This window comes from Leucopleurus acutus (assembly GCF_964270905.1).
Source record: "Leucopleurus acutus genome assembly, chromosome: 16".
NCBI lineage: Eukaryota > Metazoa > Chordata > Mammalia > Artiodactyla > Delphinidae > Leucopleurus > Leucopleurus acutus.
The window spans coordinates 13400551-13427720 of record NC_139158.1 but is presented as its reverse complement, the minus strand read 5'-3'; the positions used below and the strand labels follow the sequence as shown (position 1 = coordinate 13427720).

General features: G+C 47.7%; 1 protein-coding gene across 1 annotated transcript in view; it reads right to left on the bottom strand.

The window, feature by feature from the left end:
* GALNT17 (polypeptide N-acetylgalactosaminyltransferase 17) overlaps window positions 1-27170 on the bottom strand; it is a gene marked incomplete at both ends in the record, with an annotated part of 446557 nt that overhangs the window by 179649 nt on the left and 239738 nt on the right. Inside the window, 2 exons of the mRNA XM_082857505.1 lie at window positions 11184-11381; window positions 15824-15998. Coding sequence (XP_082713631.1) covers window positions 11184-11381; window positions 15824-15998 — 373 coding nt within the window. The remainder of the gene's footprint in view (window positions 1-11183; window positions 11382-15823; window positions 15999-27170) is intronic.

The window sequence follows — 27170 nt, the reverse complement described above, 5'->3', positions numbered from 1 at the left end:
TCGCTCCAGGGCGCTGCCTGGGAATTCTGCTTCCAAAGGAAAGGTATCTAGCAGCGCTATCAATGTGTCAGGAAAAAAGAAAAATTGATGTACCCAGGCTGGTGTTGAAGGTACAGAGGTGATGTCAAAAAATACCATTAATTTCACCCAAAGGCAGTGTGTTCACCATTGAATAAACGTATTTCATTTTATAATGAACTGCCTCCCTCAAGGGATTGACTTGGGAAATGTGGGCCCCTTATTTTCGTGTGCAAATCCCCTGGCATTAAAAATGTCTCTCCTTGGGGCTTCCCTCGTGGTGCAGTGGTTGGGAGTCTGCCTGCCGATGCAGGGGACGCGGGTTCGTGCCCCGGTCCGCGGGGATTCCACGTGCTGTGGAGCGGCTGGGCCCGTGAGCCATGGCCGCTGAGCCTGCGTGTCCGGAGCCTGTGTTCCGCAAAAAAAAAAAAAAAAAAAAAAAAAAAAAAAAAAGCCTCTCCTTAAAAGAGAACCCTCCTACACTGTTGGTGGGAGTGTAAATTGGTGCAGCCACTATGGAGAACAGTATGGAGGTTCCTTAAAAAACTAACAAGGCTACCATATGATCCAGCAATCCCACACCCGGGCATATATCCAGAGAAAACCATAGTTCAAAAAGATACATGCACCCCAGTGTTCATTGCAGCACTACTTACAATAGCCAGGACATGGAAACAACCTAAATGTCCATCGACAGATGAATGGGTAAAGAAGATGAGGTACATATATACAATGGAATATTACTCAAAAAGAACAAAATAATGCCATTTGCAGTGACATGGATGGACCTAGAGATTATCATACTGCGTGAAGTTCAGCCAGACAAAGACAAGGGGGGAAGGGGGTGATAAATTGGGAGACTGGGATTGACATATACACACTACTACATATAAAATAGATAACTAATAAGAACCTGCCGTATAGCACACGGAACTCTACTCAATACCCTGTAATGACCTACAAGGGAAAAGAATCTAAAAAAGAGTGGATATGTGTATATGTATAACTGATTCACTTTGCTGGACAGCAGAAACTAACACAACATTGTAAATCAACTAGACTCCAATAAAAATTAATTTAAAAAATGCCTCTCCCTGCTAGCACCCAGGGTTCTGCTCCTTATGTAGGATACTAACTCAAGGATAATACAATGATTAGGTTATCTGTCATAATCATCCAGCTGTATGAATGCCCAGATAATAAGAAAAGGGTTATAGGATTCCCACAGTGAGGCGCAAGGTTTGCTCTTGTAGGCTACAGAGGAACAATAATAACAATAGCACCAATAATAATAGCTAGCATTTTCAGGCATCTTACACGCATTATCTCATTTAAGCATCACAACCACCCTGGAAAATAGATTATCATCCTTACTTACAGATGAAGAATCTGAGGCCCAGAGAATTAAGTAGCTTGACCAAGTTTTCATAGAATGGGTCTGTAGCACATCTAGTTTTTATACAGAGAAGTAAGCTGAGGCTCAAAGCCAGGTGCCAAGTCTAGCCTAGAAAACAAGTCTTGGGACCTGGGCACGTTCTCTCCACCCCATCATGCTGTGGACACTTCAAGTCATTTGAGAACAACGTGCTCCCAGCTGTTGGGGTCAGGTATTCTTTGAGCACCAAGAGAAGGCAGCAGTCAGCTATGGAGGGCTATGCAGAGCAGACAACTGGGCAGTGACGTCCTGTGTTTCCATGTGGACTGTACCTGCTGTTTCCATGTGGACTGTACCTGCTGTCACCAGGAAGTGACAAAGTTGAGGTCGATGCTCCTTCAACGTCTCAATCAACTGTGTTCTCGCTGAGGCGTTCTTTCCAGCTAATTGTCTGACTACATGACCAATGTTTTAAAGAAATGGATATGTCTTCCATTAGACAGTCTTACAGAAGGGCAACCCCTACTCGTTGCTTCTTCAGCAGTCATTGTCATCCACTGAGTTCTCACTGGGGTCTCAAAAATATGTCGACGTGGATAAATTTGACAACGACTGTGGCAGAAGGAGAGCATCCCCCATTCTGCTTAGAACAGAGGTTTACACACAATAGGAATCAATCAATGTTCATCAAGCCAAGGAGGGAACAGACGGAGCACCACAAAGCCACCCCCTATTCCTGATCCCATTTTATAGCGATGCTTCTTCTGGAGGAGCATGAAACCCCACGGTTGACCAGTACTGACGGAACCAACACCTTCCATCAACCGGGCTCCTCCAGGATTGTTCCCAGAAGGAAGCATGGAGAGTTTTGTAGAGGTTTTTAACTGTAAATTTCCCCCGTGACTTGCTTCTGTAGAACTCTATTAACCGAAACATTTAATTATCTACAACACCTCACGCCATAAACTCAGAGAGTTTACAATTAGAGCTTTTCAACTGAAGGACCAAAAGCTTTGTTATGGAAATTTTCCACTACTGGAACAATATACCTTTAAATGCTGGGTAGGTTTTATGGATAAGAAAATTAAAAGCTCATTTACACAGATGGTGAGTGACCCACCTAATGACACAGACCCTGTTGGTGGCAAAATGGAACAGGTCATTCCTGTTACTGGTAGACTGTGAGGGCAGGAAAAGATGGTGGAGGATGGCTAGCTTTTCTCTTACGATTTTTCTCTTCCTGAATTGTGAAAGGCTTCCCTTGGCCCCTGAGCTAGATTCCTTTTCTGACTCTCCTTTCCTAGACCCAAAGGGAAGTCCTAACCACTGTGGTCTCTAACCCTGTCCTCTACCCACAATGTGCTGCACTTGGCCAGCATCATATACACAGCCCAGGTTGGTCAACAGAATCGGCGGGTCTGTCTCTGTGAGACATTCAACTTCTGCCCAGGATGCTCCTTGGTTTCCGAATCCCTGCTTGCGATTCTACCATGACAAATTCTGCTGCTCTGGGATTGGACCCCAGTTTGCTCTCCTGGTGTGTTCTCTGTGCTGCCCTGCCACTTCCCCGAAGAGGGAGGTCCACACAAGGCTCTGAGCCAAGGATTAATACCCGAGTGTCTTCATCTTGTTGCAAGATTGGCCACCTGCCATCTACTGATGGCCACCAGCTCCTAAGGTAGAATTCACATTCCATACAATTCATCCATTTAAAGTCTACAATTCAATAGATTCTAGTATGTTCACAGAGTTGTGCAATCATCACCCAAATCAATTTTAGAACATTTTCATCATGCCCCCCAAAACCCTGTACTCATTAACAATCATTCCTCTCTCCCACTCCTCCCTTAGCCCTAGGCAACCACTATTCTACTTTTTTATCTCTCCCAATTAGCTTTTTATTCATTTTCATTCCAGCTCATTGGAACAGTGGATTGAGTCTGGGTTTCTCCTTCTGTCTTCTAGAGCTCTCCACAAAGTGGACCTCCTGTTTCAATCTACTTAGTCTTCCATCTTTCCTCTATTCTTTTTCCCCTCCACTTTTTAATGCACATTCTCTACCTTCATCTCCTCACCAGATGCTAAACACCCCATCCTCATTGTGCTGTCAGTAGACGGGTAACTCAATGGACTTGAGTTGCCCAAACCCTGCACATCCCCAAGAAAGAACTCACCCTTGCCAGGCTCCTGGAAGATAACCACTAAACCCTTGGAATATCCTGCCCAGTAAGAGTGTCCAGGAGGCCCTGGGCCATGCTGTATTGGCTTAACCTCTGCAGGGGGAGGTGGGGAGGAGCTGGAGACCAAGGAGCCAAGGTTGGTCACATGTTTGCTCCACGCCTACGGGACTGACCCCCAGTAAAAACCAGGAACGCTAAGGCTCCGGCGAGCTTCCCTGGTTGGCAACGCTTCATCACGTTGTTATAAATCATTTCTGGGAGACTGAAGCTCTGTCCGTGCAACTCCACAGGGAGAGGGCAACCGGAAGCTCACGCTCGGCTTCTCCTGGACTCAGTCCCATGCCTCTTTTTTCTTTGCTGGTTCTAATCTGTATCCTTTCACTGTGATAAACGATAAACACGAGCATAACAGCTCTTCTGAGTTGTATGAGTCCTTCTAGTGGATCATCAAACCTGAGGGTGGTCTTGGCAACGCCAAACACACTCATGTTCACTACTGTACCTCTAATTGTGTCATCTCCCACATACTCTGCCAGTGAAAATCCCCTGCAGCTTGCAAGGCCCACAAGTCACCGCTTTTTCAGGAGGGACAGCACAGTGGGGAAGGGCACAGACTCTGGACCCACTAGCTCCGAATCCCAGCTTCAGCTCTTACTGGGAGTGTGACCTTGGGTAAAGTGCTGCCCCTGCGCCTCAGTAGCCACGCCTGTGAAATGGGGATGACCGCAATACTTATCTCATAGGGCTAGTATGAGGTATACATGGATTTGTACTGCGTAAAGCAAGAGAAAAGTGCCGGGCACGTAGAAAATTCCAGTGTTAGTTATGATTTTTATAAGCTTTCCCATCCACTCCACTCACAAAGCTTCCCCCCCTCCTACAAATCCACACTTACCTGCGCTAAAGTGTGATTATGCACAGTTGAGCCCTGTGTCTCCAGCTAGTCCAGTAACTCCCCCAAGAAGATCATGTAATTTACCAATACTGTCCCCCCAGAAGTTCCCACCACAAGGCTGAGCGCACAGTTGGTTCCTAAAATATATTTGCTGATGCATAGGGACGATAGCTCTATTTCCAAGTCTAAGACAATCTGATTCTTCACTTAAAGATTTCCTCTCAGCAAGCCAGTCATCTTCCTCTAGGGAGGAAAAAAATAACCTTCTTCTTTTATATACATTTGTGCACAGAATTTGAGATTCCAGCAACTATACATATCCAGGACAGCCCTTTCAACTCCCAGAGTCTAACAGGCTCTAATGGCTCCTGTACCTTATAATTTATTATCAAATTATATGTTGGATTAAGGATTGCTAATTGTTAATCATCAGCTTGAATTAGTTATTAATGAGTAATGTCGCTAATTACAGGGTCACCTAACACAGAGCAGGCAGGCACCGCTGGCACGTCACAGAAGACGCCTGACTCAGCTTCAGCCAGTGCCCTGAAAGCAACATGCTGTAAACCTTCCCATCTCTGACGACTCCATAGACCCTTCCCTCCCCTGGTAAAAGTCACGGGATATTACAGCTGGAAAGAACTGTGAAGATCAGCGGTTCCCAACTTGTGAGCTACAGAGCTCTGAAGGCTGCTGAGCTAAGGCAGGTTCCCATGACGTCATGATGCCTTCAGGCTAAAGATAGCATATCCCTCTTTCTTACCTTTGCTACTATTTTTCACATATATGGACATAATACTATGAATAATACAATTTAAGTTGGTATCGAAGCACGACGGAATTCATAGTAGTTTTTTTTGTCAAGAAATCTTCATGGACAATCTATTGATTTTATATTTCTGGGCCCCCAAGACAGCCAGCGATTCGTTTTTGGGTTCTAGGTCAGCTCACCCATTCCCATCCCTCTTGGCAATTATGCCAGACCTTTATTTATCATTTTTTCTGTAGCCCCCGATCTAAAATTTCTCTCTCTCTCTCAGCAGTGATTTCGTCTCTGAATTCATAATGTGGGTCACACAGCATAAGCTCTCTCTTCCTCCTCTTCAAGACCAGACTACAATTCACGTTCTTGACCCCATCCCCTACTGCCTCTTCAGGGTCCTTCTTTCCCAGTCAGCATTCTCCCTCCTTTCTGTGTCTTCAGACCCTCCCTCTCTTCTTGCTTCATGCCCTCAGCTGTATGTACTGTGTTAAAATGAGACCTTTCATGTCCACATCTGAGCTGAGGATGTTCAGGCAATAGATGCTATACTCAAAGAGATCATGCAAAAAGTTCAAAGCAGATAACCAAAAGGCAGCTAGCTGCCTGATGAGGATGAGTAAGTGGAGTTTGGGAGACGAGTGTGTCAGGGAGAGACTCCCTGGAGCGAGGTGTACCCTGAATCCCCTTCCCCAAGGGGAGAGGGTGGGCATCCTACCATCTCACCCCAAGCCTGGTGGTCAGCACTCCTGGCAGTGGAGAAACATACTCACTGGTGCCTGACTCATGCTAAGCAAGTGAAAAGTGGCCAGTGGAGCAGATGGGGGCCCTGCGTGTGAGAAGTCACCTCTCCCCTCCCACGCAGGACAAAGGCGTGTGAGTCTTGGAAACCAGATACGGAAGCCAGAAAGGATGCTGATCTGTGACCACGTTAAGGTGCTCACTGTAAAAACTCACTAGAAAAAGGAATGAAGTACTGACACCTGCCGCAACACGGATGACCCCAAAAGCCACATACTGTATGATTCCACTTATAGGAATTGTCCAGAATAGGCAATTCCATAGAGACAGAAAGACTGGGAGCTGTCAGGGGCTGCGGGGAGGGAGGCATAGGAATGCATAACGGGGGAGGCAGTCTCATCCTCTTCCGAATCGTGCACGAACCCTGACTTCTCTTCTGAGCCTCGGATGTCACTCATCCATTCGTTTGTTCACTAAATGTTTTCCGCATCCCTACTAAGTGCTAAGTACTCGTTAGTCACTGGGGTTACAGTAGAAAAACCCACAGGCCTGGCTGCATAAAGCATATAGACTAGTAGCTGATAAAGAACGGTAAAGAAAGGCTCTTCCACGGGAGAACCAGGTCGAACGTCTAGCAGTGCTTTGACCACACGGCTCATGGGATCTCAGTTCCCCGACCAAGGATTCACACTGGGCCCTCAGCAGTGAGAGTGTGGGGTCCTAACCACTGGACTGTCAGGGAATTCCCTTGCAGTGGTTCCTAATATAAGCCCTGTGGATAATAAGCAGGTTGGCTTCCAGGCATCTCACAAGTTCATGAAATTATCTGTGAAGTTCTGTTCACTCATACACGCTCAGGAGTGAGGTGATTATGGCTTTCATTAGATTATCGAAGAGGTCCTCGACTCAGAAAAGTTTAAACTCCACTGGTCTAATGATAGGTTGTTGACGCGACATTAGAGATGATGTCACTTTGGAGAAAAATCGGGGCTTAAGACATAGATTTGAGAGCCTTCTCTGCACAGAGGTGAGAGCGGGGTCAGCACTTCCCAGAGTCTTTGACTTAAGAGTCTCGGCAGCGGAGGACTGTGACACACAACAGAGGCGGCAGGGGATCTCTGATGGCTTAACGCAAGCTCCAGGAAGTTTAGCCATGTTTCTTCCATGGCTTTGAGTGACACTTTCCCCAAACCCCTCAGCCCCCCATAATGCCACAGACCGCAGGTGCCACAGCTCCCAGCATGAGAGCCAAGGACTAAGGCTGTCCTGGGGAATGACCGAGGTCTTCATGGAGCAAGTGTGGAGCACAGACCAAATTCTGGGGGTCCGGCTGGTCAAATCCACTCTAGAAGCACGTTTGGCCCTCATAGTTCTGAAGAAGAGGGATTTATTGCCAGTATTTAGAAGTCAGGAGATTTCACAAAATGATCTGAATTTGTGTCTTTTCTTAAAAGTCTGAGGACTTGACAACGCCGGCCCTCTGTGCTCCCGTCACCATCACGGGGGGCTGGCAGCAGCTGGCCCCTTGGGCGGGGCATGTGTTCTTCAGTCCCCACTGCCACCCCTCACACTTGGCTCTCCCCTCTTTAACGGCACCTGTCTACTCTCAATGCCTGAACCTCTGGTGTAGACAGAGAAGAGCAGAGGAGAAACCTTGGGAAATAGCTGTTTACCAAACAGGAAGAAAAAAGCGTTACAAAGGAAGAAAGAGAAAAAGAAGTAAAACAGAAAGGATATACATTCCCTTAATGCTACATCTCCTATATCGTATGGCCTACTGGGAAGACTCAGTAGCTAAAGACTCATCCAATCTAATGTCATTTGGATGGTGAAAGAGTTCTCTTCATCCTACCCTCTACCAGAACAATCATTACTTTTAAAATACTGAGATCACAAGGAGGAGGGGGAACCATCACATCCTGACATTTAAGAAAGAGTATTGTTGGGACTTCCCTGGTGGCGCAGAGGTTAAGAATCCGCCTGCCAATGCAGGGGACACGGGTTCAAGCCCTGGTCTGAGAAGATCCCACATGCCGCGGAGGAACTAAGTCCGTGTGCCACAACTACTGAGCCTGAGCTCTAGAGCCCATGAGCCACAACTACTGAGCCCACGTGCCACAACTACTGAAGCCCGCGTGCCTAGAGCCCGTGCTCCGCAACAAGAGAAGTCACCGCAATGAGAAGCCCGCGCACCGCAACGAAGAGTAGCCCCACTCACCACAACTAGAGAAAGCCCGTGTGCAGCAGCAAAGACCCAACGCAGCCAAAAATAAATAAATAAATTTATAAAAAATAAACAAAATAAAATGGTTAATTAAAAAAAAGGGTATTGTATCTGCTTAATAACATCAGAAGGGCCATAAAAAGTCCTTCCTACAATTAAATATGTCCATCACCTATTAACAAATTAAGCATTGCATAAGTTATGATACATTAAAAAGGGATCATCTGATTCTGTTGTGTACATCAGAGATATTAATGACTCATGATCACGACTCCATTTTCTTCAGTCCTTTTAAAACGCGTATTAATCCTCTGTTAATGTTACCTAAAGTACACGCTCAGTTTTCGCCTAGTGCCTCACATACTCGGGGATAGCTCTGTGTTCTGGGCGTCCCAAAGCACTGCACTGTATCCATTCCTTTTCCTCTGTCACTAACACCACTGTTACACTTTCACTCCCTTACCCGTCACGGCTGGAGGTCAGCCTCCCTGTGTGTCAGGGATGAAGCAGTGCTTGGACAAAAATACGAAACTCACCGTCAAGCCATCGCTTCAAGATCTGAAGGCCACGGGGTCTTTAAGCACACCCCATTAATTTTGTGTTAATCGTGGTATAATACACATAACATAAAACGTACTGTCTTAGCCATTTTTACATGTACACTTCAGTAGCGTTAAGTACATTTGCAGGACTTTGCAACCAAATTCCAGAACTCTTTTCATCTTGCACAACTGAACCTCTACACCATTAAATAATAATTCCCCATTCCTCCCTTCTCCCCAGCCCCTGGAAACCACCATTCTACTCCCTGTCTCTGTGAATTTGGCTATTCTAGCCACTTCATGTGAGTGGAATCACGTAGTATCTGTCTTTGGTGACTGCCTTATTTCACTTAGTGTAATGTCCCCAAGCCTCATCCATGTTGTAGCGTGAGTCAAATTTTCTTTCTTTTTCTTAAGGCTGAATAATATTTCATTGTATGTACATGTCACATTTGTTTCTCCATTCATCTGTTGATGGACATTTGGGTTACCTCCACCTTTTGGCTATTGTGAATAATGCTGCTATGAATACGGGTGTACAAACAAACGTTTCTCTGAGACCCTGCTTTCGACTCTTTGGGGTATATACCCATAGGCAGAATCGCTGGACCATATGGTAATTCTATTTTTAATTTTTTAGGAACTGTCACACTGTTTTCCATAGCAGCTGTACCACTTTATATTCCCACCAGCAATGCTCAAGGATTCCAATTTCTCCACATTCTTGCCAACACCTGTTATTTTGCTTGTTTTTATACAGTAGCCATCCTCATGGGTGTCATCTCAACCATTACATTTTAAATATCTCTGCAGGTTACGCTTTGGTTCTCAGATAACACCTTGGTGATGAGTCGACATTATTATTTGCAGAAATCCGAGAGCACAGCCCTGCAGCAGTACACGAAGACACTGAACATCTAGGCTGGGCTGGGAACTGAGCCACGAGACATCTCCAGCTGAGCAAGTTATTAGCCCAAGATTACCTTCTTTGTTGCATAAATTTGCCCGTGAGTGGCTCTACCCTAATGCAATCTGTCAGCTTTCAATTTGTGCCAGAAAATAAGAGAATATGCCACGGCGGGGGGGGGGGGGTCTGTCCATCTCAAAATCCTCCTCTGGTTGATTAAAAATGTATAAACTGAGAAAGAACTTTATGGGTACTTGCAAAAAGTCCTCACTCCTGTTCCACAACTGCCCCCTTTATACCAACAAACACTGTCCTGAAGTGAGGGCAAAGTAAGACGGCCCCTTCCACCTCTTCTAACGTGGAACCACGAAGATACTAAGCCAGTTTTGATCCTCACGTAGGACTCACAGAAAGTACTGAACTGTAACCTGGGTATCACCTTCGCTGAAAATCAAAGCGTTTGTTGTCGGCTGAACAATATTCCCCATCCACCCCCCCCCCCCAAAACCCACATCCTAACCTCTGGAAACGGCAAATGTCACCTCATCTGGAAAAAAGGACTTCACAGATACGATGAAGTAAAGGATCTTGAGAAGAGGGAGACTATCGTGGGTTATTCATGTGGACCCCAAATGCCATCACAAAGGCCCTTATGGGAGGGAGGCAGGAACGTCGAGAAAAGAAGGCAGCCACGTGATGAAGGAAGCAGGGGGAGAAAGGGAGGGGATGTAGCCGTGAGCGGAGGAATGAGAACAGCCTCCCGAAGCTGGAACAGGCAAGGAAATGGATTCTCCCCTCCAGCCTCCAGGACCCAGCCCTGTAGACACCCCGCGTTCAGCTCTCTAAGGCTCACTTCAGATCACTGCAGTACCTTTAGAGAGTAAGAGAGTGCATTGCTGTGCTTTAAGCCCCTGAATTGGTGGTCATTTGTCACAGAGGCCACAGGAAACGAATACGACATCAAAATCCACCTACTTCATTCCCCATCCTTTATATTTGAGCTTCCCAACTGGAACAACACGAGGGATCTATCTCCTCGCCTCCAGGGATGCTGGGTGGGGCCTGGGGTAAAAATCCTACAGAGCTGCCCGAAGGCCCTGGGCTACCCCAGCTACCGTAGAAATACTGTCCTTCTCTACGTGCTCCTGCGTCACAGCATCCAAGTATGAAAAAGTCCCAGGAATTCATACCTTTCAAACGTCAACACTTAAAAGCACCTGAACACAGTTCAACAGATACGAGGAAGAATAAAAAAAAGTGTGAGCCGTCCTATCAATTTCCATCCTTCAGGACTGCTGTTTGATAAGCTGCACTGGAGAATTTTTAGCGAAAGAAGCAAAATGCAGCGTCCTCTCTCAGCAAGAAAACTTCAGTGGAAAGACACCCCAAATTCCTAAAGCAGCTATTTCCACACTGCAGCTCCATCCTCAAGTGGTCCCTTCCAGCCTCCCTCCCTCCCCCCTCTCCCCGGGTGGGTGGGGTCCTCTCTCCCCTGGGATCTGGGGACAAAAAAGCCACTGGAGCGCGTGCTTGGCACAGACCTGATGGGAAGGGAAGGGTCTCCGGCGTCCCACCAGTCTTTCGGGGGGCTGATGTACATGCACCACAGCTCCCAGCTGTACCCGTGGGCCGAGTTCTCATACCGCTGCACCTCGAAGGTGTCCTGTTTGATGTTGTCGATGGACGGGAGGATCACCCGCTTCCGGTTCTCCTGTATCCGCGAGAGAACTGGCTCGGCCCTGAAACACAGAGAAGCAGAAATAAAATCTTTCACCTGAGGTTCACCCGCACCTCCACCGGCCCAGACCCCAAGACCACAGACAATGAATAGAAGCGTCGTAGCTAAAGGCTGGGCAGGCTGGAACTCAGAGGGAAACTGGGCTCCCAAGTGGCTGCTCCAGCTGGATCAGGGGGCTTTTTTATTTTTTTATTTTTTATTTTTTTTGCGGTACGCGGGCCTCTCACTGTTGTGGCCTCTCCCGTCGCGGAGCACAGGCTCCGGACGCGCAGGCTCAGCGGCCACGGTTCACGGACCCAGCCGCTCCGCGGCATGTGGGATCCTCCCGGACCGGGGCACGAACCCGTGCCCCTGCATCGGCAGGCGGACTCTCAACCACTGCGCCACCAGGGAAGCCCTGGATCAGGTGGCTTTAAAGGAGCCCTGTGACGTGCAGCTCACGCCCTCACCCCTGTGGGGTTCCCACAGTGCTGCCTGCGTTGGCATGAGAGGCCTGAAGCAGGGACTCAGAACACGAGGGCTTCTGCCCCAGAAAGTATGGCCTGTCTTTTATACCAACAGTGTCTAAGCCAAAGCTTAGACAGATACAAGGAAGAATAAAAAAGTGTGAGCCGTTCTATCAAGGCCCTCCTGATAAGGTTTGCATCTCCCCACAGTTTTGTACAGTGTTTTCAGTTTCCCCTCAGGCACTGGCCGATGCCTCTGGTTTTTTGTTTTCTGCTGGAACTGAATTGCCTGTTCCCCAAATAGGTCACTTCTGCCCTTGATGGCCTGGTTTCAATAAGCCTTTCACTAGCTTCTTTGTGCGTGTGCCTATTTCAGTTGTTTTAATTGATTATTTCATTGATTTCTTAAAAGGGATCTAATTGGATGGGTTAGGGATGGCAGGCAGGAACTAACTGAATGCAAGGGCAGGCAGGATCCTGCCTCTCAGCTAGCCCGCCCGCTCAGGGCTACAGCAGGCGACAGGCAGGGACCTGGCTCCGGGTTTAAGGTATAGCCCTGCCAGCCTAGGAGAAAGCAGATGGTCAGGCGCCCCTGCCAGAGTGCGTCTCTGACGTAGATGTAGGAAGGGATCATTCCCCGTATTCGAGAACGAAAAGATGGCTCTCATAAACCAGGGCATTAATCTCCCTGCTTAGAACAGGGCGCAGGCTTTGGAAAGGAATCAAGTGAAAATCCCATTATTTCGAAGAATAATGAGAACACTCGGCCTCCATTCCATCTCTTTTCATTTGCATCTACTGAATCACCTGTTGGCACATCTCGTGTTTCTATTTAAAACGAGCAATAAAATATACCCTGGGCCATTTACTGCCTCCGATACTTTTGCACACACCTTAGAGACTGATAACCAAATGGGACTGACTTTCCCTGGTTTCTAGACGTGCTTCAGAGCTCCAGCCCCTCCAAGTCCTCACTCTTGTTGTTCTCCTCCAGGAATGCCCTTGTGCCCAGGCAGGAAATCTAGTCACCCACACAAGCTTCTCTAATCAAGTACCACCTCTTCCAGGAAGCCTGCCTTTATTTCCCCCAGTAGAAGACTCTCTCCATCCTCTCAACTCTTAGAGCATCTTCTCCATCATATTCAAGTCACCCTGATAACACGCTGTCTTCACTGACCTTTAACACACATTTTTCTTCCTTATAAGCTCATGATAGCAGATGCTTATCAAGCACTTACTACTTGCCAGGCACCATTCCCAACATTCTGTATGAGCTGACCGATATAAATCTCGCAACAATCATATGAGGCAAATACTATGATCACCATTTTACACGTGAGGAAACTGAGGCCCACGGAGGTTATGCCCCAGCCCACACAGCCAGCTGGAGGTAGAACCAGGTTTCTAACCCGGATGGTCCGGCTTTAGGCCCAACCCCTAAGCTCCACAGCCTCCTTGGATGGGCCACCCTTCCCCTAGGCTGGTCTGGTGCCCTGCAGGTAGAAGCATTCAGCTCGGCCGTCACTGTGTGGGGGAAGTTACTGAGTGTTGGGCAGAAGACCTTGGTTCAAATCATGCTTCTGAAGCTGAGGAGCTCAGTCTCCCAGTCTGTGACAGAGCGTACAACTGTTCCCAGCGGTTTGCTCCCCTGCCTCGGGACATCCCGCTGATGACCCCGAGGCCTGCGGTGTTTCCCTGCTGAGGGGCACGCTCTCCCTCAACCCCAATTAACGTTTAGCTTGGACATGTGACCTACTTTGGCCAACAGAAGGTGTGACCATGTCACATCTGAGCAGAAACTGTTATCCTCTTCCCTGAGCTACAAAAGTGGTACATCCTAGGCAGGGGTGCTCCTTGGGTCCTGGGACGCAGAGGCCGTATGGAGCAGAGCCACAGACAGACAACCCGCAGCGGATCTGCCACGTGGACAGGACAGAGATCGTTACTGCAGTGTGACCTAGTGAGAGTTGTGACACACTGTCTATCTGCCATGAGGACATACACCCCTCTGTTGGAAGTCTGGAAAATGAGTCTGAAGGGCTAAGACTGGATGACAGACATCAGTCAAAATTAGACTATAGGCTCCTGGAGGGCGGATACCAAATCTCACCAGATTCTGAACCCCAGCTGAGTGACCAACTGTCCTCTTTGCCCAAGACCGTTCTGATTTTACTACTGAAAGTCTTGCATTTTGGGAAATCCCTCAGCACTGGGCAAACCCGACCAGGCAGTCACCTAAATCACAGCCCAGAGCGGTCTTTGGGACATGGTCTCATCACCCAGCAAATATCTGTCAGTTAGTTTAAGTGAAAGATATGGAAGGTCTGAGCCGGGAACGTGGAGGTCAAAACGGAGAGGAAAAGGTAGACGTGAGAAACAGGAAAAACCAGCTGAAGCTGGAGGTGGCTTGGATGAGTAACACGATGGGGAGAGAAGAATCAAGCGATGGGACACGGGTGGCACCACCAGTTTTGACAGGAAAGAAATGAGGAGGGAATGACATGGAGGAAAAGGTGAGACAGGGCAAGGCTGAGGCTCCGACGGAGCATTCAAGGGCTTCTGTTCAGAAGGCTTCTCGCTCAAGGGTTCCCAAACCTGAGGGAGCGGCAGAGCCCCCTGGTGGGGGGGCTGGTTAAAGCAGCTTACTGGGCCCCATCCCCAGAGCTTCTGATGTCATAGGTCTGGGTGGAGCCCAAGAATCTGCATTTCTAACAAGTTCCCAGGTGATGCTGACGCTGCTGGTCTGGGGACCACACTTTGAGAATGATTATGAGAGATAAACAGTGATGAGGCTCAGAGGAGGTCAGGGCTGCACACCTACAGCTGTGTGTATCAGGGTCTGATGGTGGCAGAAAAGGCAAGGAAGAAAACTGGGGTCTGAGATGGCAACAGATGCCCGTGTGCAAGTGAAAGGACCAGTAGTAACGGTGACCCCACGTTCCAAACCTTTGTGTGGTCATGTGCATGACCATCCTTTTCTCTGACCATTAAAAGGATTCTAAAGTTTGTTTCAAATGAAGAATAGACATTTTAAGGCGTAATTAGTGATGGGATATTGGCTCTTCAAATACGGTACCGTGAACTTATTCAAGATGGTATCACTGAGTGTAAATAAACATTATTAATGAAATTAAAGACTGCTTCTTACTAATTAAGCAATCCTGACATAGGGGTTTAACCTCTGACTTGATTTATCATTGGTTAGTTAGAAATAATCATATAACTGTAAAGCTCTAACCTGATTTTAACATGCTCATTGACTGATTTGGGCATTTTTTTTTTTCTTTGGTACGCGGGCCTCTCACTGTTGCGGCCTCTCCCGTTGCAGAGCACAGGCTCCGGACGCGCAGGCTCAGCGGCCATGGCTCACGGGCCCAGCCGCTCCGCAGCATGTGGGATCCTCCCGGACCAGGGCACGAACCCGCATCCCCTGCATCGGCAGGCGGACTCTCAACCACTGCGCCACCAGGGAAGCCCTGATTTGGGCATTTTTGACACTTCACTCTCTTACATCCAAAATCTACTCTCTGTACGCCCATCGATTTCTCTCATATTCTTTTCACCTGGAGAAACATGAGGGGCCACATCGGCAGAGAGAAACCCTTCCCTTCCTCCAAATGCTGTTAAAGATGATCCCAGAATTTTTTTTTTTTTTTCTTTTGGCCACACGACATGCGGGATCCTAGTTCCCCGACCAGGGATCATTTCCTCACCCCTTGCATTGGAAGCGCAGAGTCTTAACCACTGGACTGCCAGGGAAGTCACGATCCCATAAATTCTGGGAAGCTTTGCCTGAGTAGGTAAAATTATAACTGAACCTCTTGTTTTCAACAGTCAACCATCCTCCCCGGAAATGGAAACGAGCAAAGCAGCAAAAGATTCTCCATTCTCGCCAGCGCCCCAGGGGAAATGGCCAGAGTGGCCCACCTCCCAGACTCCAGCCCTGCTGACCATGCTGCAAATCCCGAGCGCTTCTAGCCTTCAGCTTGTGACCTACCAGCCAGCGGTGAACTCCACGTGGGCATCAAAGAAGCCGGTGACCTGGCCGGTGGCCACCTTCCAACCCTCGATGCGAGCTCGGATCAGGCCCTCTCTTTTTCGATTTCTCACCACCTTCACCAGCCCGGGGTAGCGTTTGTGGACATACTCCTCCAAAGGGGCCTTCAGCTCCTCTACAAATGACAAAACACAGGAAGGTCCGTAAACGTGTCAAATGTGCATCCAACCCACTGTGAGGCCGACAGATCTTCAGTTAGTCCAGAGATTGCAGAAAATTTTGCATGTTAGTCATTTTAGTAGAAAAGTCAACTTGGTCCCAGTGATTCAGGAGACATCTCTGACTGATGTCCTTCGGGATTTCTTTCTGACCCTCCCTCCTTCCTTGGCCAGCATTCCTGTGCCCCCACTGTCCCCTGGGTCTTGTTTATCAACTTTATATGGGTTTTTCCATCTGCACATATGCTGGTTCTCACAGAATGTGTTCTGGGAGGTCCAGACCCAGAGTCACACCCTAGATGCAACATTAACAGGGTTTGTGCTTTGGTCACAGGATGTGAAAGAAATCCTTGCTCAGCAGTAGAAACGCTACCTTGATGGTGAAAGAAGGCCATCAGGGCCTGAACACTCCCTCCTGCCACCAGCAGGTGGTACAAAGTGCGTGATCTATATGATCTAATTTAATCCTTACGGCCACCCTAGGTGGTTGCTAGATTAATCCCATTAATTAACTAGATAAATTCCACACTGCAAATTAAGAACAGTCTTAGGGAGACTAACCTATCCCAAGGTCACAACCTAGGAACAGAAGAGCTGAAACATGGGTCACATGTGTCTAATTCCACAGACGTAAAGGGATACCTTTGTGTACTTGAGAATCACTGTCTCATCACAAGGAAAAAAACATTATTTTTCATTTTTTTATATCTATATGAGATGAGGATATTAACTAAACCGATTGTGGTAATCACTTCACAGTATATGTCAGTCAATCATTATGCTGTACCCCCTAAACTTAGGCAGTGCTGTATGTCAATTATATCTCAGTAAAAATGGGGGAAAACCAGCAGGTGTCGAAGGATGGACAGGGAAGGGTTGACAGAGAGAGGATTCTGAGATATGCACACTCCAAGGATGCGCCCTCGGAGAGCCTCAGGGGTCCAGAAGCAGCCCAGCTGACTCAGATGTGAGTGGTCCACAGACGATACTTTTGGAGACATCGTCACCTCTGACCTTGCTCTAGAAAAACCCACAAGGCTGTATTTACAGACATTGTGCAGACCCCTCACTTCCTAGTTATACACAGCAATGTCTGGCAAATTAAAGCCATATACTTGCAGCACACGTCGAGGCTGCCCTCTCTAGGTCATGGCTGTTGTCCCTGGGAACGATGCAGCCATGTGACCCAGGAACAAGTACAGAAAATGGGGGGTTTAGATGGATGGGAGTGAAAGAGCCCCCAGGGGTACAGAGACATGACGTAGTTCCTGTCAGCTAAAGGCATGGATGGTGGGGGAACAGGAGTGTTATGGGCTGAAGTGTGTAACCCCCCCAAATTCATCTGTTAAAGCCCTAATACCCAGTAACCCAGACTGTGACCATATTTGGATATAGGGCCTTTAAAGAGATGATTAAGTTAAAATGAGGTCCTTAGGGTAGGTCTTAATCCAATCTGAGCAGTGTCCTTAAGAAGAAGAGATTTGAACCCACGCACAGCCCCCAGGAGCACGCACACAGAGGAAGGACCACACAAGGACACAGGGAGATGGTGGCCGACTGCAAAGCAAGAACAGAGGCCTCAGGAAAAACCAACCCTGCCAACACCTTGAACTTGGACTTCCAGCCTCCAGAAAAGTGAGAAAATAAATTTTGTTGTTTAAGTCACCCAGTCTGTGGTACTTTGCTATAGCAGCCCTAGCGAACTAATACAGGGAGGAATTAGTTTGGAAAGGAGAAAAAAATAGAACCTGGGTGGAGAAGGGGCAGAAACTCTAAGGAGGCACAAGGTGGTTGGGTGTTCATACTGGACTCAGACTGCCTTGGGTTCAGAACTCTGTGCTACCTTTTACTACCTGAGTGACCCTGGGCAATTTAGCCAGTCAATGTGTGCCTCAGTTCCCTCATCTACCGAAGGGGGACGATAATACAGTCATCCCTCAGTATTTGCAGGTTCCAGGACCCCCAGGGATACCAAATCCACAGATGTTCAAGTCCCTTACAGTTGGTCATCTGTACCTGCAGGCTTCACATCCAGGGATACTGAGGGCTGACAGCAACAGTATGGATACCACAGGGTTGTGGTGAGGATTACAGATGTTGATAAATTCAAGAGTGCTCAGAATTATCCCTGGCACAGTGTAAATGCTCAACAAGGAGTAGCTGATATGAGTAATTAACTTCCCTCTTTCCCTCAATATAAGTTTAGGGCAAAGCAGCCCAGGGAGCCTGAGGAAGCCATGTCCAAGATGGAAAAATAGGCCTGTAAACCAGAACTCTGGTTCTCAAACTGGAGGCCACCAACAGCGTCAACTGGAGGGGCTGAAATGGATTGCTGGGTCCCTCGCCCACAGAGTTCACTTTCAGAAGGTCTAGGCTGGGGCACCCATGCTCTGGGTATGGGGAACCACACTTTGAGAACCGCTGAGTTTGAACGTTTGGCAGGTAGCATTACACCCCCAGTAAGTTATCTATTGTTTGTCTTTTTGCCCGGTTTGCTATCATCTTTGCCATCATCCCAGAGCCGGTGAGGGGCCTGGTGCAGAAGCCAGGCTGTGGGGACCGTCGAAGTCTTCACTCAGCCAGGTACATGGGACTGGGGTGACCCAAAGAATTTTCAGCTTTTAGAGACCATCTCCTGACTGAATGTTGGCTGCATTGTCCCGTCTGTTCATTAAATTTCTTGGAACAAGAATGCTAGCAAGAAGGCTGGACGGGCCATGCTTGCTTGGTTTTTCATTTACTCCCCTCGAGTGCTGGGTGGGTGGGCAGGCGATGAGGGACACACCATGGAAGGCAACGGACTGGTCAATGGACCCACAAATAATACGGTGGGAATCCTGCTCACCCTCTAGGGTTGGCCTGGGATGGCAGGAATCTCAAGAATCTCTGTGAGTTCAGGGAGAACGTTCTGGATGCTGAGTGCCAGGTGCCACGACAGGGACCTGCAGGCATAGTTGACCTTCAGCTGCCAGGCGACCTGGGACCCTGAGGTGCTCTGCCCTGTAACTGGATGTCAGGTCCCAGCCATGCCGGTCACCATGTCTAAGTATCAAGTGCTCTCCACATTTGTTCAGCGGTTGTGACTGAGCCTTCAGAGGAGAGAGATAAACAGGCATTTACAAGTTTGGCAAAAAAGAGTGAGGTTTGCTACCACTGCCCTTCAACATCTCCGGGCTAGTGGGATATGAATATTAAAGTGCTTTGAAAAGTTTAAAGGGATAAAAGGATAATGCCTCATCATTTGGTACTAGCCTATGGTTGCTAAGAATAAATAAGATTTACATATAAAGCCCTTGACATGCATTCAAAATCTTATTTCTGATACTAATTGGTCTATTAACATTATTCACATGAATCCATTTTATAATACCCCATGAACAAGAGCACATCCTTCTAGCTAGTCAATATCATTTTAAACTCCAGGCACCATCATTTTATAGCAGTAGTCACCAGCCTCCATCTTTCAAGATTCAGTGACACATTGTTCCAGACACAATTGAAGTGACGCCCTGGGATCTTTCATGGGAACACGAAGGGAGATGCCAGCATCTGACTAGCACGGCTCGAGAACAAGAGACACTGAGAAGGCTTCACTTCCCAATCCCTGTATGTGATTCTGGACCCAATAATGTATTGAGTTGTGCCCCGGCTTGGATTTAAAATCAATTCGGACACAAGCACTCCCTTGAGATGCTTACAATCTGGGCAAGGAGATGAGACATGTTCAAAAAATTCCAATATTGAGGAGCTAAGGGCCAAAGAAACATGGTCGTAGAGGGAAAGTGTGATGGAGGGTCGGGGGGAAGGTCATAAAGGGAGAAATGATTTTGGCTGCGGGTGTCCAAGGAGAAGGTCGTATCTGAGTTAATCAGCAGGTTTGGACGTGTGCTCTCACTACTCCAGAATACACAAGCACACAGCAAAACACAGGCGTGGAACTGGATCTGCTGAGGCGACAGAGTCACTAGTGTCTGGGAGACCGGGAAAATGCCATTAATCAGAAAAGAGGAAAAGAAGAGAAGCAGAAGTTGATGGGTTCACCTGGGGACAGGTTGAGCGGCTAGCAGACCTTTGGGGGCTGAGTGCTGAACCAGGATAATGGTCCAGAGTGAGAAGACAGGGCACAGAGTGTCAGGGACATGGTGGGGAGAGACGATGGCACAGGAGCGAGTGAGAGTTCCAGAAGAAGACTTAGAACCCCACTTTGGGAAACGTGTGCATCCAGGAGGCAGGAAGCAGAGTTAGAGGACAAGACGGGCTAGAAACAGCATCACAGGGGCAGAATCCTATCAAGCGTAGAGTTTCCAAAAGAAGAATCTGTGCATTCATTTCATAAATATTTATAGAGCGCCTACGTGGTTGAAAATGACACAATCCCTGTTTTCAAAGAGTTATTCAACATCCAATGTCAGGGAAATCAAATGAGTTAGAGAAAATGAGAGCTGAGAACAGGCCGCTGATCTAGACAAACAGTAGCTTCCTGATGGGAACAGTGAGAAAAAAGAATTCCCTTCTGGACGCAGCTGGGCCCTTCGGGGACAAGGTTAGCTTAGGGAGAAGTGGATGAGTAGGGCAGCTCAGGAGAGCATTCCAGAAAGGCTGGTCCTGGTGGAACAGAGTTGTGACAGCCTGAGGGCATTGGGGTGTTGAGATTTCAAAGTTGCTTTAAAGTGAGAAAGCCCACGAGTTAACTGAATAAAAACAAGGCCTCCAGACTCACCATGGAAGGAAACAAATTCTCAACCTGACAGCGGTAAGAAATGTCACACCCATCACCTAAGATCCTTCATCATCCTTAACAGATGAAACCATTCCTGGACATTATAATGACAGCTAAGAAAAACATTTTACATACGATTTTTCTCACCGACAGACTCAGAGAAGAAAACAAAAACTCACTTCTGCAAAACTAAATGTTTACCTACCAATGTTATGAAATCCAATACTAAATTGGTCTAGAGCCATTTGGGAATGCTTGTGTTTCTTAAGGTTTTGGTAAGTAGCACTTGAGGGTCAAGAGGGGAAAGGCAACCACTGCCCGTGATCGGAAGGGACCAGACGGGAGATATATCTGCTCCTTAACAATAAAAGGACCGCCTGTCATCCAGGCTTAAGGAGTAGACGTTGACAGAAAGAAAGTGACAAACAGTGAGAACTAAAGCAAAAAACATTATTACAGAATTATATCCAGATCGCACAATTTCAGTGATATTAGAGAATAAAACATCAGCCTAGTCTCTTGTCTCTAAACCCTGCTCAGAAAAAAGTGTGGACACAGAAGGCATCTCCACCTGCTCTCAAAACTAGTGCATGAACCTGGGTACCACACAGACGTGGGCTTGGAAGTGGCCACACCGTCCGGGGTTGGGCCCCATCTGTACCTCTTAACCCGCGACTTATCAAGTCTTGCTGATGAGACTTACTGAACGTTGTAATTCAGGGTATGGAGACTCAAGAGAATCAGTCTAAGTTTAGATGGTGTTTCTCAAACTTTAACCTGCGTGAAAATCACCAGTAGGTCTGGGGTGTGGCCCAAGAACTTGCATTTCCAACGAGCTCCATGAGGCTGCCACTGCTGCTCTGGTGAACGCACTTGGAGTAGCTCTGACTTAGAGCTGACCCCCTATCCAACCCCACCTGTGACGAAATAACCCCTGTGCACAGAATAGGTCTCATCCGAACTGGGCAGACGTTCCAGAATCCCAGTGTTGGCCACCGCCTGTCTCTGCTTTTCCCACTGCCTGGGCCTTCTTGTTCCGCCTTGTCTGTACGATGGAACCCCTTGGAGATGACCTCAACCCCTTGAGGTTGCCCCAATACAGCAACCTCACCATTAGTCCCTTGACAAGGACCCCTGCTGTTCCTGGCTTCTGCTCTCACTCCCACAATCTATTACAATGACAAGTGGTACAATTCTACCAACACTGCTTCTGCTGCCATCCGTGCCACCATCACCATCACAGCCACTTAGAACCAACACTTCTCCCTGCCAGCAGCTGCTGAGGTGTGGGCATGCTGCTCGCTGGGAATGCATGGGTTGTGACAGCTGGGATGAGAAAACAGCACATATGGCATGTTCCAATTAAAAACAAAAAACAAAAAAAAAAACCCCGCCTGCCTCAAAGCCAGAGTTCCTCAGAATGTGAGATTCCGCTCTACCTAGGAATCACCTGGCAGGTGACGCAGGTTCCCGGGCTGCCCTAGGCAGCTCTAATTTAGCGGGCTTCGGTGGGGTTGACCAGCACTCCAGATGATTCTCCCACAAACCCAGAACTTCTCAAAAGCACTGCCTGATTTTTCTTTCATTGTTTTTTTACCGTGGTTAGATACACATAAAGTTAACCTTTTTGACCATTTTAAAGTGTACAGTGGCGTTAAGTGCATTCACAGTGTGGTGCAACCTTCACTGCTATCTAGTTTCAGAACTTCTCATCACCCCCAAAGGAAACTTCACACCCATTAAGCAGTCACTCTCCGTGTCCTGCCCTCCCCGCAGCCCCTGGCGACCACTAATCTGCTCTCCATCTTGGCCTCTTCTGGATAATTCATAAAAATAGAATCATACAAGATGCGGCCTTTTGTATCTGTAAGCCCTGGTCGATTTTGAAGGGGCGGGGGCTGAAGTATTTTTTTTGAGTGTGAATTTAAATCTCTAGGCCTTACTGAAGGTCTGATTCTTGTTCTGCTGCCCATTAGCTTTTCTGATCCCCATTCTGGTAATTTGGTTCACTGGAAGCTTCTTTGCAGAGCCCCTCCGGACTCATTAAAGGGGGTTCTAGCCTCTCAGAGGGGAGGATCCAACCCACGGATTTGTGTTCACACCCCCAGTGTCCCCCCTGACACCAGCCTTTCTCCCCATCCCTGATGGAAACTTCCAGCTCACCATACTTGGGGACTTTAAGTCAGCAGAGGGAAAAAACACGGTCCTTAACACAGATTCAGCGCAGCCGTTAGGCACGATGCCCTACATTTCTGCAGTGCCTTTTTTTTGAGATTTCTTTTTTTTTTTAATATGTGAATCAGCCATGATGCCACTGAAAGAAAACAAAAAATAGATTAAGAACACCTGGATTTTCAGGCATGCCTGAGAATACCTTTATGCCTGAAATAACTAACCAAAACTAAAGGCATAAAAGTGGCCAGAGATCAATAATGCATTTTTTTAATTAATGTTTTTTTAATTTAAAAAGGGAAGGGGGAGAAACCTCATGCAATACGTGGGTTTCTATCTGTCAGATGGAGTTAGTTAAGTCCCAGAAACGAATCTGGGCTTTGAAGGACCTGAAGTTTATATAATCTGAAGGATCCCCTTTAAGAAAACGAAAAAAAAAATCTCTTTTGTAAATTTTACAAAAACCCACAGGCCTGTGAACCACTGTTAGGCTCCCTACCCACTGCCGCCTCCACACAAGTGAGGGGCCCCAATCATGAGTTTCCATAGCTTCAAGGTGAGCACACCCTGTGAGGCGGGCTTCTTGGATGCAAAATTGCTTTTTGGCGGACAATCACTACTTTTCGAATACTTCAAATACTATGTTTGTCTGTATCTATAATAAAATACTGATATCCCCTAATTGCTAGCCAAAGCTGACTAAAAATGTCAGCTCATCATGAAATGCTCCAAAATACTACTCAGATGAGCTCTCCTCTCGTATTTAACTCGAGAATGATCTCTCTTGTAAACCCGTAACATTCCTCGAGTTTTGCTTTCACATTTACTGAATCCTAATTAAGGATATTCTGTTGTAACTGCTTTACCTCTGGCAACTCTTTCTGCCCTCATCAGCACTCTGTGAGGTAAGGGGTATTATGATCCCCATTTTATGGAGAAAGAAACTGAGGCCCAGAGAGGGTAAGCACTCGGCTGAAAGTCACACAGTTCAGAAGCGGCATGCCTGCCCTCCTTGTCATTCTGCCCGATTCCTGCAGGTGCGAGGCCGTGAAAACTGAAGTCGTTCATCTGCTCGTGCAGAACTCAGCCTTGAACGTGGGAAGTCGAGGCCTGACTCAGGCTTGGCCAGGAACTGGCTCTCTCTGTAACTCTGAAGCCCCCATGCTTCTGCTCTGGGCACACTTTTCCAGCCATCCATCCACTGACAGTGGTTGGCCCTCTCCAGAGAAGAAGCCCCCCCTGGCTGATTGAGAGGCTCCAAGGGAGGGGGTAACAAGGATAACCGGCTGAACTTCAAACTCCTCCAAACGACCCCACTAAACTCTGAAGGGACAGCAGTGACGTAAGAGCCACGCCCCTCCCCTCCGCTGCCACGCCCACCGCTCCATTGCATGGACCTGGCGAGTGTGTAAAAACCCAAGACGAAATAACCCAGAAGGCGTCTACACTGTATGTTTCATTCTCTGGGCATCGCTCAGTTTTGTGGACTTAAATAATGCATTTTCTGACTACAGGAGTGAAAAAGAGGTGAGGCGAGAGCCAGAAATTTTGGGAAGAATGGGGGAGATTAAAAAGGGATGTTTTTGCTGTGTATGAAAGCATTTTAAAGGCGATTCCATAGTGAGATCAAAGCAAGGAGAAAAGAAAGCGAAAGACAAAAAGAAGCAAGAAAAAAGATGTGAGGTGCGAAATACCGAGGTGTTAAACTAAATATATCACACGGAGTTGTGCATTCAGGAGAGGGGCTTTGAAAAGGAAAGCCATCTCTGCTTTCAACTCCTTTGTTAAGAAATTCCTCTCCACCGCTTCTTCCATTTAAATTTCATCTTTAAAAAAAAATAAATACAAGGAGCCCAAACCAACAGGAAAACACCGCAACGCCTCTAGGGGTGCCTCCAGATTGCTGCCCCAAATTAAGAGCGTTCCCCTATCTGACCCCATCAAAAGGCAGTTGAAAGTCTGGTACTTGCAGCTGATTCTAATAATACCATGTGAATTTAAGCGATAAAATTTGTCTGCAGCCTGGAGTGTGTTTTTCTTTCATTATGTTTCTTATTTACTGAGATATTGATTCTGAACGCTCTGAAGCCGGCAATCCTCCTCCTTTAAATAACCAAAGTCACCGTCATTAAGGGGGCTCGGGGGGAGCAAAATGGCACACAGGAAACAGGAAACCCTGGAGAGAACAGGGTCACAGCGTGGCGCTTGGTCACTTCTTGGAGTTTTCTTTAAGTGCAGCTGGCAGCCAGGAATGGAATAAGTAGAGTACAGCCTCTGGTCAGTTTCCCCTTCTCCAGTATTTTGGGGACCTCTGTATTCAGAGCCCTGAATTCTCCAAGGTCAAAGGCAGTATGGGTCCTGTGCAAAGAAAAAAATGCTTATGCACGCTCACCAAAAACTGGTGCAGGTGAAGGTGTCAGGTAGCACGAAAATGTTCTATAAATAGCAGCTTTTATTAGGGTCCAAGAGGTTTGCAGAACCTAACACGTCTCTTCTAGCCCAGGGGAGACGATCAAGATATACAACAGCCAAAGACAGGCAATGACCGGTCAGAACAGATGCGAGCTGGAAGGCCACGCCGGGATGTGCCGGCTGAACAGCAGCTCTGCAGATCCCCAACCATCACCGCACCTGACGGTCACGCACGGGGCCCTCATTCGGACTGAAGACTCGAACAGTCCTACTGATTAGGTACTCCCAGGGCGCACAGAGCAGGGATGTTCTGGGGTGGAAAAAGAATGAAAACGGAGAGGTCTCTGGGAGGGAGGGTACCTTGGGGCCACGTGCATGTGTGGATCATTGTGCTCCTGCACTGAGCCTGGGGGCACCTGAGAGGCAGTGACGCACCTGGTCAGGAGCATTCATCGTGAGCTGCTGCACGATGTCAGGGTAAACAGTTAATAGGGATAATACTGGTCCCTACCTGAGAGGGCTGTTTGGGGTATCAAATAAGTAGATGCATGCAAAGCGCTTAGCTCAGTGCCAGAACACAGAAGCACTCGATAGATGTTAAAATGATTACTCATTTTTTATTGCGTGTGTCGCTGTATACTGAAGGGAGAGTGGACACGTCTTGGGAAACAATGAGATGAATCTGGTAAGGGGACAGGAGGGCTGCGGGGGAGGGAGTCTTAAACCGGAAGGAAGCGGAAAAGCACAGAGGGAGGTGACAGTTCCCAGGGAGGAGGCCCCAGAGTCCTGGTTCCGGGACGAGGATGGCTGAGTTGGAGCCCCGGCTCCTGCAAATTCTGGCTGCGCTGCCGTGGATTAAAGCACTTCCCTCTTTGAACTTGAACTTCTTTTTTAAAATGGATATCAATGACCATCTCCCAGTGTCAAAGGGCGTGGTCAAGACTCCAGGAGATGCGTGCTCAGTTAGCACCATGGAGTCGTGCCCAGGAGGGGAAAGGGAGTGTCAGAGCCCCTCTGCATTTGTGCTGCCCAATCCGGGGTTTCTTGACATCCTACAGGGGTCATTCACTCGCAGGCTCCCTTGAGACCAGACATCTGATGTGTAAGACAAGGAAGCTAGCGGCCAGGCCGGACCTGGCCCTCAGGATTCAGAAGGCAGCCATCCTGCCCTAAGGGTAAGAGGAAAGGAAAAGATTTGTTCCAAACTGTGTGCAGGTGCCGGGCACAGTCCCTCCCAGACCCTACAGCACAGCCTGAGGCCACAGAGCCTCTGCCCGGTAAGCAGCCCAGAGCTCACAGCTAAAGTGACCTAAAGGTACTCTTGGCAATGCCAACTCAAGGATCCACCTCACTTTTCGAAGAAAATAACATTAAAGCTCCAACACCACTTTTTGGGGAACAAAGGTGAAAATGGCCACGGCTGGCCTTCCTGACGATATTTCCACCAACCCCTGGGCTTTTTTTTCTTTTCTTTTCCTTTATTTTATTTTTATTATTATTTTTTTTACCTTTCCTTTTTTTTACATCTTTATTGGGGTATAATTGCTTTACAATGGTGTGTTAGTTTCTGCTTTATAACAAAGTGAATCAGTTATACATATACATATGTTCCCATATCTCCTCCCTCTTGCGTCTCCCTCCCACCCTCCCTATCCCACCCCTCTAGGTGGTCACAAAGCACCGAGCTGATCTCCCTGTGCTATGCGGCTGCTTCCCACAAGCTATCTATTTTACGTTTGGTAGTGTATATGTGTCCATGCCACTCTCTCACTTTGTCACAGCTCACCCTTCCCCCTCCCCATATCCTCAAGTCCATTCTCTAGTA